The sequence below is a fragment of the Notamacropus eugenii genome, chromosome 5 (assembly GCF_028372415.1).
Source record: "Notamacropus eugenii isolate mMacEug1 chromosome 5, mMacEug1.pri_v2, whole genome shotgun sequence".
Taxonomy (NCBI): Eukaryota; Metazoa; Chordata; class Mammalia; order Diprotodontia; family Macropodidae; genus Notamacropus; species Notamacropus eugenii.
The window spans coordinates 184,603,072-184,615,979 of NC_092876.1; the positions used below are offsets into that span (position 1 = coordinate 184,603,072).

The 12,908-nt window shown below is 42.7% G+C and overlaps 2 protein-coding genes across 5 annotated transcripts in view; one reads left to right on the forward strand and one right to left on the reverse strand.

Annotated features, from left to right (window-relative positions):
- Window positions 1-1,810, reverse strand: part of NCAPD3 (non-SMC condensin II complex subunit D3) — a 126,703-nt gene extending 124,893 nt beyond the window's left edge. For 3 of the 4 annotated variants that reach the window (XM_072611630.1, XM_072611629.1, XM_072611627.1), the window contains exon 1: window positions 1,129-1,810. In XM_072611630.1, coding sequence (XP_072467731.1) covers window positions 1,129-1,192 — 64 coding nt within the window. In that variant the 5' untranslated portion in view covers window positions 1,193-1,810. The remainder of the gene's footprint in view (window positions 1-1,128) is intronic. The other variant, XM_072611628.1, reaches the window with a different exon arrangement.
- A 28-nt stretch (window positions 1,811-1,838) lies between these two features.
- VPS26B (VPS26 retromer complex component B) overlaps window positions 1,839-12,908 on the forward strand; it is a 30,876-nt gene continuing 19,806 nt past the window's right edge. The window contains exon 1 of the mRNA XM_072611636.1: window positions 1,839-2,379. Coding sequence (XP_072467737.1) covers window positions 2,157-2,379 — 223 coding nt within the window. The 5' untranslated portion in view covers window positions 1,839-2,156. The remainder of the gene's footprint in view (window positions 2,380-12,908) is intronic.

A 12,908-nucleotide genomic window follows, 5' to 3' on the forward strand; every position in this document is an offset into this window, starting at 1 on the left:
AACAAATATTACTGACTGACTGACTAGTAAGTAGCAGATAGGATCCCACCTTAGGTCTCCTAAGTCCAAATCCAGGGCTTCTTGCCCTACACCACCAGCCTCTTCCTGAGTAGAACTGGATTGTTAAGTGTATTAAGATTCAAAACTATGGAACAGATCAGTTATGCTGATTTTTCCTCTTCTTTTTATTTCTTTAAAAATACTATTTGTGTGTTTCACCTGACTTCACCTGTATAATCTCTATAAAATTGTTTGCCTTTTCAAAGAGAGCAGGAAGGGAGAGACCTTGAAACTCAAAATTAAAAAAAAAATGTTAAAACATTTTACATGCAACTGGGAAATATTTAACGAAAGAAACAAAAATATAAAGAAATAAACATACTAGCTGTCATATGAGAAAGCTCTCAGGGAAAGGATATTGGAGAAAGTTATGGTGATGTAAAAGAACGAAAAATATAAATAGAAACTGAAAAAAAGGAGAGACAGACAACATGGCATATAGTCTCAGTGGAGATGCACAATCATTCAAAAGATGTCCGTGTAACCAACAAGAGAGGAACGAGAAGTAAGGAACTGTTGGGACAGTAAAATGGCATACATCAAGGGGCTGTAAAGTCACTGGCTCAGCGAGCGCTGCAGCGCTCAAGTCAGACGGCTTACCCAGGCACCCAGCGGGGGCTTTTAACTGGTCCTTCTAACTCCAAGCCATCATACTGAGAGGCCTCTCTGCAACAACACGTAAGATACGTGGCGAGCAAGACACAGAGGGCATGAAGATGTCAAAGAAATGGGCGAACATATGTATATTCGTATATAATTAAGTATATGGGGCGGTCCAGGGAGAGACGGAACCCGAGGGCTGCAGGAGGGCCTCGGCACAAACTACGGGGTGCAGGAGGACGTGAACCGACGGCGATCGGTACCCCAGGAAGGAATGCCCACACAGGAGGGGGTCACAGGCACTTCCAATTTCCCACCTCCCTCTCTAGGACCAGGCAGGGCATGTGGGCGGGGCTTGCTCGCCAATGGCTAGGGGGCTAAGGGAAGGGCCGGGTTCCCTTCCTTTCTTCCGTCCGCTTCCCCGACCCCTACGGGGCCTCCCCGCAACCCCCCAGTCTGTTTCCTCACCTAGGCTGAGGCCGGAGGAGCACCAGCGTTCAAGGCAGTTCCCGAAGCTCGGCCGCAGCGACATAGCACCAAAGGATCAAGTCTTCTGGTCTACTTTCAAAACTTGCTCTGCGCGCGCTCCGTCCCTTCCACCTCGACCAATCACCGCGCACGGGCCCTTTCCCGCCAGCCAACCACAATCCCCGAGCCCCTTTCACCGTGGGCCAATCCACGACCGCCCCCGACACCAGCGCACGGAATGGCGGCCGCCGGAAGGCGACTCTGGAAGGAAGTAATTAAGGTCAACAGATGATTTCCCTTCTATTTTTTTTAGCGGGAAAACAGCCCATGGAGTGACAAACCAAAATTTTCTCCCCGCTCACTGGAGGGTGAAAAAAGTTTCCAGAATATCCGAAGTAAAGACGAATGGAACTAATCACCTTTGTCCCTTTGGGCTACGCATGCGCCAGGGGCCTCCTCAGAACGTAGGGAGGTGTAGGCGAGGTGTGCAAACTCTCCGGGGGGAGGGAATTAAAATGGAAGGTGAAATTCAGCACCCCCCCGCGGGAGCTACCGTTCCGCTGTGCTGGCAAGCCTCATAGAAGTCGAACAAGACCCCCCCGATGCTACCTAGGAACGGATCCCCGACCTCATTCCGCTACGTTTGCGCAGAGAGCCCAGGGAGGGGAGGAGGAGGGTGGAGGGAGGGTCGGCGCGCATGCGCCCAAAGTCACGCGCGTATCCGGGGCTAGAGGCTGGTTCCCCGCCCCCAGGACCCCCGCCCCCCTCTGCCGCGTAGCCAGCGAAGCCAAGCCGTGCGTGCCCGGGGTGGAGGCTGGGGGCCGGCTCCTCGGGGGGCTTTGCAGGGAGTGCAGCCGCTGCGCCGAGCCCCCTCGGCTGCGTGCTGCTGCGGGGGCCGCGGCGGGACCGTCCGCCGGCGCTTGGGGCGGTGCATTCCCTCGTCCTTCTCGCCTCGCCCGGGCAGCCTCACCGCGGGTGCGCCGTCGCCAGCCCCCTGCCCGGGCCAGGCCAGGCCGGCCGGCGGGGAGATGAGCTTCTTCGGCTTCGGGCAGAGCGCGGAGGTGGAGATCTTGCTGAGCGATGCCGAGAGCAGGAAGCGAGCGGAGCACAAGACGGAGGATGGCAAGAAGGAGAAGTATTTTCTCTTCTACGACGGGGAGACGGTCTCCGGGAAGGTGAGCCTGGCGCTCAAGAACCCCAACAAGCGGCTGGAGCACCAGGGCATCAAGATTGAGTTCATCGGGCAGATCGGTGAGTGCCCCCCGACGCCGCCCCGCAGCCTGCTGGGGCCTGGAGCGGCGACCGGCACCCCCGGCTCTGGGGGTGCGGGGCTGCCCCGGGGGAACCGGGGCTGGGGTGGCAGGGCCTTGTCCTGGCCAGAGGCGCCCCGCCCCCACAGGCCTTGTCCCTGCCCAAGTGACACCGCACTGCGAGGGGGAGGATGGTGGGCTGGGCTGGTTTGAGGGTGGAGGGAAGTGAGGAGGGGCTGACGCTCATCACGAAGACAACAGCACCTCGATTTTGTGATGAGGGGGAAGGAATTTTCACATGCATTATCTCATTTAATCCTAGCTGCTACCCCGTGAAGAGCAGAGCAGGTGTTCCCCCATTTTACAGATGAGGAAACTGAGGCCCAGAGAAGTTAAGTGAGTGGTCCAAGGTTACATACCTAACACATACAGAGCTGGCAATCCAGATGTAGGTCTTCAGATCTCCAAAGCTCAAAAGTTCTTTCTGTCTTAACCAGGCTTGTCTGGCTGTGGGGGTAGCAAGTGACGGATGGTTGGAGAGAGGTGGGGAGATTTAGGGGGGAATTGTTTCACTGTTGTGACCTTGTACCAGGAAAGTCTTCCGACCCCTCTCCAAGCTGCAGCGAAGCTCTTTTCATGTCTTCATTCAACATACTCCGAGCATTGTTAGTAGCTTTGGGCTCTTCTTGTACCTGGAATATCCCAGTCCTTTTCCCAAGCTTCAGCTTTCATGGTCTTGATTTTAACATACTCTGACTTTGTCAGTAGCTTTGGGCTCTGGATTCCTAATGTGACCCCTTTCTGTGTCTAGTCTTTCCTTGTTGTGTGCATCTACACTACTGAGCCCCAGAGAAAAGGCAGCACCAGTGTCTGTCCCTCAATGGATGGCAACAAGGACTTAATCTATCAGACTGGGAAGAAAGCTGTTCATTAATTTCCCCTTTTGTTAACCTTAGTTTTGAGCTGCTTGTTTATGGAAAAGATTTTCAGGAGGTAGAAGGGTGTGTGTATATCTTTTTGATATATCTCTTGACTTCTTAACTTGTATATCTCTTGACTTCTATGCATTTATAAGAAGAGATTATGATATTTGTATAAAAGGATTCATTATTAATTTAATGACAACGAAATGGTGTTCTTAAAGCCACAATTATATATTACATTTTCACAGCAAATGATAATAATGACAACAACCATAGTAGTATCAAAGTAACTTTGGAACATAAAATTCCAGGCTGAATTGTCTCGGATTCTGAATCTTACCATTGTCTTTGCTTACCCCACCCTCAAATGTTCCTGAAATAAACTCTTTATTATTAGGTCAAGAACTGGATTCATAGGAATTACCATGTGGTCTAGAGAAGACCTTTGGAGAATCCACAACAAACATAGTTTTTATCTAGGTGTTTTTCAAAGTATAATGGATGAATATCATTATCTTCTGAGGTCAGCAAGGTTTTATCACTATTTTTGCAGATGAAAAGAAAACTGAAGCACAAGTGGAAAGGTCTCTACTGTGTTCCTGTCAGCAGCAGAGGCAAAACAGGAAGCCAGATGTCTAACCTTCCTAGTCTAGTGCTCAGTCTAAGGGATCTTGCCTCTCTGTGGAAAAAGAAAGTTAAACCAGACTGGGACCAGACTGTTTTTGGATGTTGCTATTTTAAATCATTTATGGAAATTCGTTGTGCCTTGAAAAGAGCCTAAAGAATGAGGTCCACATCTTTTGAAAAACACTCTAGTAAATAAACGTGTAAGCATTTAACTGGTTGACTTCTTTAGGTACCTTTTAAGATTTCATGAGTATTTTAAAGTGCAGACATATGTGTTGCACTAAAATTTTTGAGATACCCTGTATATACACACATGTGAAAAAAAGATTTCCCCTGTAATGAGAATTGATGTTTTCATGGAATGCATGGATCCCTAGGTCTACCTTTCAGAGTTTAATGACAAATTATGGACATATTTTGGCTGTATTTTCATTATCCTGGGGACCCACCTGAGTCAGCACCACATGATAAAGAGAAGATTCCCAACTTCAGAAACTCTGGCAATCCCTTTTCAAGAAGCTTATCTTGTGAAAAGGCCCTGAGATTCTGTGATTCTGCATGATTTACAAGGAAATGGTAGAAGAGTCAATATACTGTACTTTCATGTTCTGGGATCTAATTTTTGATTTGCAAGACACCATTGTGGCTATATTACAGAATTTCAGGAATTGGAAGCAGTCTTACAAGGTTTCTGATCCATATCTAAGTGGGAATCCATATCTATAGTATCCTCAATATACTTAATCAGCCTTCACTTAAAGCTTTAGTGTAAGGAATGTCACTACCTTCTGAAGTAGCCCATTCTAATTCTGGATAGCTCTCATTTTTTTAACTCAACAATTAGAAGTACAATTATGTGTAGTAATAGCTAACATTTATATAGAGCTTTAAGGCGTGCAAAGCAATTTATGTATTTGATTTTCCCTACAACACCCTTATGTGGTAGGTGCTATTTTTATCAGGATGAAATGATATGTAAGCTATCAGGTTAGATGTAGGAGGCATACAGAGATGAAAGCATAGTTTTCACAATCTGGCTTCAAACTACCTTTCCACCCTTGTTCTCCTTTATGCAGTGCATATTCCAGCCAAACTGAATTAGTCACCATTTCTTAACCATGTGCACAGCATTGTTAGGAAGTTTTTGTGAAAAACATCAAGCTGAAATCTGCCTCTCTCTAGCCACCATTTATTTCTAATTTGCCCCACTGGGGCCAAGCCGAATGTTTTAATCCCATTTCATTATGACAGCTGTTTCTGTGCTTGATATTAATTTTCTGATCCCCACTAAGTGTATTCCCAGTCTCCTGGAAAATTGTCAATTAGTTACTTCAACTGATCTTGATTGCCCTTCTCTGAATATTTCAGCTCACTCCCCAAATTGTAGCACCCAGTAACCTCCCATATTCTGGACACTGTCTCACTTAATGCCATTTATGATTGTATTAGTTTTTTTTGCCTGCCAGAGAACACTGATGATTCACTGAGCTTTCTGTCTACTAAAACCTCCAGCTGTTTTTAAATCAGCAGGGATCCCTTTTCTTATTCTTTTGCAGTTGATTTTTTTAAAATCAAGTATACAACTTTGCATTTATGTCAATTGGGCCTAACCCATTGTCCTAGCCTTTCCAGATCTTTTTGGATTCTGGTTTCTGCCTTTCATTGTTAGCTATCAGTTCCTGCTTTGTATCATTTGCACAATTGATAAGCATTTCATCTCTGCTTTCATGTATGAAGGAAGATTTTTAAAATATGTCAAGTGTAGATCCTAGAACAGTGCTTAGAAGCAAGCACTTCTATAGATGTCCTTCCAAGTCTGCATTCATCCATTAATGATTATTTAGGCCTAAATGTTCAACTAGTTTTAGTTTAACCTAACTATACTATAACTAGTCCATGTAGTCTCTCTTGACCATAAAAATATTTTGACACTAGCAAATGCTTTGACAAAATCTAGGTGTGCTGTGTATTCTTTTGACCTGACAGTCTAAGTAAACCTGTTAAAAGAAGTGACTCTTAATGATCAGTCCTACCATTTTAACTGTCTTTAATAATGCATTCTAAATTTTTGCTAAATTTTGCATTCTAAAATTCTGTTTCAGAAACTTCCGCTGCCTACGCTGATAATTCTTCTTGTTAAACACTTCTTGGTTGTCTGAGCATTCTGGGCTGAGTTAACTGAGGCCATGTATAAAGCAGAATGTGCTAGCCCTCAGTTTTGTGTACTGTAAAACAAGGATAGTAGTCCCCAGTCAAATTAATTTGTGATAAGAAATGGGAGGAGTCATGGAAGCAATGCAGGGTAATATATGGTCTAAAATAATTTTTGTGATTTGGTTTTGAATTGTACAACAGTTAAGTTCAGTAAACATTTGTTAAGTGCTTGGTGGAATGGAATGGATAAATTTTCATTAAGTTACATTACTCTAAGCACATTACTAAGTGCTGAGCGTTGGGAATACAAATATCAAAAGCTAAATAGACCCAGCTCTCAATTAGTTCCCATTCTAATTAGAAGAAACACATAATCAAACATTATATTAATCTCCTTCTCTCTGCCAGAAGCTGTGCTGATGCAAATATGAAAAATACAATTCCTGCCCTCAAGCAACTTATGGTCTAATGGGGGAGGACAAAACACCCAAGAAAGCTGAACAACTTGGGGTGGGGATGGGAGAGTGGCTGGTGGAGGAGCCAAAGAAGTACAAAATAAGTGTAGCTGGGTAGGAAATGAGATGTCATTCCCAGCATCTAGATAGAGAAGTTCATGGCCCTGGCCCTCCAGTCAGAGGGACAGAGGATACTGGTGAGGTGTAACAAGACTGTTTGGATCTTTCAAAATGACGATATTTCCCAATGATAATTTACTGGGGGCATGTTGGCGAATTCAAAGAAGTTCAAAATGAATACTATGTAGACAGATATAGGAGGGTTCCGCTGCTGGGCTGATGAAAAGACCAAGTGGTCCCTGGGGTGCAATAAATTACATGGCAACAACCAGGAGTCTAGAAGGCAAATCAGTGCTTAGTAGTCCTGATGAGAAGCGATGGCAAGGCAGGTGATACCCACCCAATGACTGTTAGAACAGAGGTGTTGATTTAGTGTGTGCTGCAGAGCGCTGTGCAAGGAGGCAGATCGATGCAAAATATCTATAGGCAGGTTATGATTCCTTCCATTATACAGCTAATAATTTAGTAGGGAGCTATGACAAATTAACAGAAAATAGCATAAGAATGTTGAGAAGTAGTAAAGGGCTTTGAAAACTCAAGTTGAGAAAGGTCATTTACCAATTAAAATGATTCAAGGAGTCTCCTTAGAGTAGTTATGAATTAGTTTTAAATGATGAGCAGTAATTCAGAGAGATGAGGGAAAGGTGCTGCCTTAGATATGTTTGGTTTGAGCTAAAATAAGAGATACTCTTCTTTGTTCCCATATTGATTGTGACGTGGCCTCAGATTTTAAAATGGAGTCATGCTTAAACTGATATTTATAGTAAAGTCCTTTTCCCCTCCATTTTTAAAGGCACTTTCTTTCTCCACTATTCAATGGCCTACTCCTCATCATGCCTTTTCCCTGCCAAGGAGCCATACATGGGGTGCTTATTTTCATGTTTTTGAAAAGTTACAGTGATTCCACCCACCTCTTTACTATTTTTTGTGAGTCCAATTAAGTGACTTTGCTGAAGGTGTGATAGTGTTTGGTGTATTCGCTAAATGTGTGATATCCAGAGATAAGTAAAACTTGTCTTGAGATTATTTATGACCTTCAGCTATGTTGCCATTTGTGGAGAAGATGGCCATTATTAATGTACTCTCTGCTACTCCTGCAGTTTATTTCTCTTTGATTCAAGATCTTGATTAATTTAAATCATGAAATTTTTGAATCTTCTAAATCATAAGTATGATGCTACTGAATCATAAGTTCTTGTACTAGATTGTAAGGTACTTTTGGACAAGGACCATGTCTTTCATCTCTTGCCCCGAAATTTCAACCCAAACTTATGCACTTGTGGTAAGGGAAGGGAGTGCATGGATCTCTGGAAGTACCTTTCAGAGATGCTCAGTAGACCCTTGATAAATATGTTTCGAATGAAGGATACTTGCTTTTTTCCATGAAAGAAACTGAATGCATGTTTCTTTAAAAGAATGAGCTCTAGTCTAGAGTCAAAGCCCATTCAGACTGAAAATAGTTATTTCAATGACATGAGCTTTTGTTTATATAGGTATTTGATTTCTTCCCCCAACCTCTCAAAGGTTTTTTTTTTCTTTTGCTTGTAACCTTAATCAGATGGACATTTGTGTTTCCATCATTTCCTATATTTGTCAAATATGACCATCAGGAAGTGCTTAAAGGACAGGCCTTTGACAAATCTGAACTGGGCAGCCCACTCTGATTGAATGGCTTTTTTGTAGGTTATCCATAGGAAGATATTTTCTGGTCCTCTTTGGCCCATTACTCAGGTTGTCAGTGCTTCTTAATAACTGGACATTGTGTGTTGAGACTGCAAGCTAATGTTAGCCCCAACAAATCTAATTTGGAAGATAAATCACATACTTTTCACTTCAAAATAAAGAAAACATACCTGCTGTGTGTCGTGAATTATTTGGCCACTGCTATCCTCTGTTCACAGACAGACAAAGCTTTTAAGTAGCTTTCAATCCACAGTTTTAAAGGCTGATCAAATTGTACTGAACAATTACAAAGATTCAGAGAACTGGCTCCCTGGCTACTTAGGATAGAATTCCTGAGCAAGGGGGATGAGCATTCACCCTAGACTTTTTCAAAAGGATTTCTCTTAATACGCTATAGGTCCAGATCCCATACCTTAGCTGACAATACTTCTGTGTTACTGCTAACAGTTATGTTGCCCCCAAAAAATCGCATCTGAGAACCCCTATACATGTTCCTGGATTTATGTGGGTCATTTTATTTATAAATTCCTCGTTCTTTTTACATTTACAAACACATTTGTGGGTTTTGAGAGGAGAGACAAATGACGGCTGCTGTTCTCTACTTGACAGGAGTGAGGAGTGAGGTACATACTCCCCTCCCACCCTCAGCTCAAATGATTCACCTCAGCTTGTCGTACTCTTGCCTGAGTTCTATGTTCATCAAAACCTGTGGCGGAAGGAAATGCTAAAAGTCTAGAGAGCCCAGGTTTTGTTTTGTGGTTTTTCTTTTCCCTCCACTAAACGTCCTTATGCAAAGTTGCGGCTGAATCCTCCTAAGCATTGAATATAAATATGTGTGTGTGTGTGTGTGTAAATATATATGTACTATGCATTTGTAGGTGTATGTATTGTGTATACGTGTGTGTAAATATATCTGTATATCTCTCTGTCTGTAGATACAGATAGATAGATGGATAGATAGCCAGAACTGAGGACCAGTTGCTTGTAGGATAAGTTCTCAGTCATCCTGGGTTTTTTTTTTAACTCATCCTCTGTAAGTTTTTAATATCAGATTAGTTTCTACCATCACTCGGCACACTTTGAAGTCTTTTGCTTAATCTGTGTTGAGAAAATAACAGCTCCATTTTAGGTTTAATCATGTTTAACGAGCATTTATTGAATGTGCATATCATACAAAGTGCTGATTTACAAAGCATAAGACGTGTGGTGCTCGTCCTCAGGGAGCTCAGAAACGAGGTGAGGAGATACAACTGTATACATAAAAATATGAATACAAGGTAGTTTATTGAAAATGTGGGGTGCAAGTAGATAATTTTTAAAGTTCTGTCCAGCAGTGAATTGTGAACCACATATGAATTACAAATGGTAATGGCCAATAAGTACTGCAAGAATTCATAGCAGGGAGAAATCACTGCCTCAGGAAAAGATTTGTGGAGGAATTTATGAGGGAGAAAAGGGAGCTTTGAGCTGATCTTAAAGGGTCAATCAGCTTACATTTAAGTGCCTACTATGTGCTAGGCACCATGTCAAGTTCTGGGGATATAAAGAAAGACAAAAAACAGTCCTTCCTCTAAGGGAACTCACACTCTGCCAGAGGAGACAGCATGCAATAACCATGTACAAACAGGGTACATGCCAGATATGCTGAATGTAGTAGTCTCAGAGGGAAGGTATTAAGATTAAGGAGAACTAGGAAAGACTTTTTGCAGAAGGTTGAACTTTAGCCCAGACTTGAAGGAAGACAGGAAAACTAGGAAGCAAAAGTGGAATACAACTTGGGTAAGCCAAATATAATCACAAAGTTTAACCTAGGAAGGAAGCAGAAAGAATAAATATACATTATGTACTCCAAGGACAAATTGAACTGCTTTTTAATTTTTTTCCCCTAATTTGTATTTTCCATGCCACTATTTTAATCCATTAGTACAGATGAATCTGAATTAGCTAAAATATTTACCATACTGGTAATATCATTATCAAAGACATTTTCAGAAATAGTAAAGGATTTGTGAATTTTAGGTGATTAGTGCAAACACCTCTCAACAAAGCAATTATTTGCAGTTACAGAAGTAAAAATGGAAGTATGCAGCCTGTAAAGGCCCTGTTCAAGGGCCACTGCTTACAAAAGGCCTTCCCAGATTCCTCTAGTTGTTAGTGTCTCATTTCCCCATCCCCTAAAGTTACTTTGTATCTTGTATTTATTTATCTATGTCAATGTCTTTAACCCTTAGTAGATGGTAAACTTTTGAGGGCAAGAGCTATTTTTTCCTTTGTGTCCCTAACACCTAGCATGGTGCCTGGCACACGGTAGGCACTTAATGCTTATTGAATTAATTTATTCTACACAGAAAGGTGCTGGTGTAGCTTGGAACAAAACTAAGTTATGATCCATTTTCAATCCAGCAGGTAGAGTCTTAAATGCTTCTCCAGCTTGCCAAGTTATAGTTGGGAATTGACGATGAAGAGGAGACACTGTGGACTTGGCCACATTGCCTTTTCTTCTTTCTAAGACTAAGAGCCAGTATGAGGTCCAGAATAAACATAATCCTCTCTCTCAGCAGTAGGTCCCAAGGCTTCCTTAATAGCTGCAGTCTTGTGGTGAGATGTTAGCTCAGTTTCTGTCCTGAGTGAATTCAGTTCCCAATAGTTCTGAAGTTTTGAAATGAGAACTTGAATGCAAAATTGGTTTCTTTCTGTTTGTTTTAGAAGGGGGCTAGATAAAAGAGAACTTCCTTCTCATAATCTATTTTAAATTCCTGCTTTCTGCTCTGAAATGTCTGACCTGCTGGGGCTGGGACTAATAGCTAGGAATAGTAAAAAGATGAACATGATTTAGAGCTGCATCCCTGCAGTTTTTACTTTTTGGAATTGTGACAGTTACTCCATTTGCTAAATTTTCTTATGACCCCAGTCCTTTGTCAGTATATCCCTAGTTTGTTATTTTTAAAATTCACAGTATGTAAAGGAAATCAAGCTTTTTGGCAGACAGCAAGGTAGAACTTTTACCACAGAAGCATCACAACTCAACTAATAGTGATAAAAAGCCAAATCTAACTTCAGTCCCACCACACAGTAACAATTCCCCTGTAATACCTGATAGACGATAAGGCTTCTATGGGTCCAAGAGGGAAAAAGCCTGAAGAGAATCTGACACTGTAGTGATACATGGAAAATCTTTTGTGCTAAAAGTCCCTGACCACAAGCCAGGTGCCATGCTGGGTCCAACAGAATGAATGTGTCTGGTTGTTAGGATCTCAGAATGCTTGCAACATTCCTCTCCCCCCTACTCTTCCCATTCCATCTTGTTTATCTCTACTGTTGCCTTTGCTATGTAGTTGAATTTATTATGTCTTTTTCCTAGGGGTGGGTAATGGGATCTGAGTAAATTGGTTAGCAAGTATTTATTAAGTGCCTTCTATGTGCCAGGTACTATGCTAAGTGATGGGGATACAAAGAAAGGCAAAAAGTCCCTCTTCTCAAGGAGCCCAGAATCCAATGGGGGAGACAGTATGCAGATAACTGTACAATCAGGATGCGTACAGGCTAAGTTGGAGATAATCTCAGAGGGAAGGCACCAAAATTAAAGAGGCCTGGGAAAGGCTGAAACTTAAAGGAAACAAGGGAGCTCAGAGGCCAAGATGGGGGAGACAGAGCCCTTGAAAAATGCCTGGTTTTGGAAGCAGGAGTGTCCTGTGTGGGCAGCAGCATGGAGGCCAGTGTCAGTAGTGAACTGTAGTGGAGGGTGTGGGGGAGGGAAGAATAGGAGGAAGTGGGAGGTAAAGTAAGAAGACTGGAAAGATAGGAAGGGGCCACGTTATGATAGAGGGCTTTAAAAGCCAAACAAGAGTTTATCTTTGGTCTTGGAGGCAATAAGAAAACAGGGGTTTGATTGAATGTGTGTGACATGGCCAGACGTGCATTTTAGGAAGGTCAATTTGATAGCTGAGTCAAAGATAAACTAAATGAGAATTGCGGCAAAGACCCTAACCAGTAGGCTATTGCAGTAGTTTAGGTATGAGGTGATAAAGGCCTGCACTAGAGTGGTAGGAGTAACAGAGGAGAGGAGGAATATATAAGAGATATTACTCAGGCAGAAACAACAGGTCTTGTCATTAGATTATGGGGTGTGTGTGTGTGGAATTTGAGGATGACATCTAGGTTTCAAGCCTGGGTTACTGGAAGAATGGTGTTACCCTCAGTAATAATAGTGATATTAGAGAAGAGACTTTTGTGGGGAGTGATCATGAGTTCAGTTTTAGACATAATGAATTAAAGATGTCCACCAGGCAGTTAGAGGTGCAAAAATGGAGGTCAGAAGAGAGGTTAGGGTAGAGCAACCAAATCTGAAAATCATCTTCATAGAGATCATAGAACCCATGGGAGCTGATGAAATCACCAAATGAAAGAGTGTAGATGGAGAAAAGGAACCAGAATAGAGCTCCAAGGTTAGCAGGAGTGCCCTGGATGATTCAGTAAGGGAGATTGAGGAGGAGTGGTCAGGTAGGAGAGAACCAGGAGAGTAGTGGTCCCAAAAACCTAGAGAGAAGTATCAAGAGACTGACTGACAG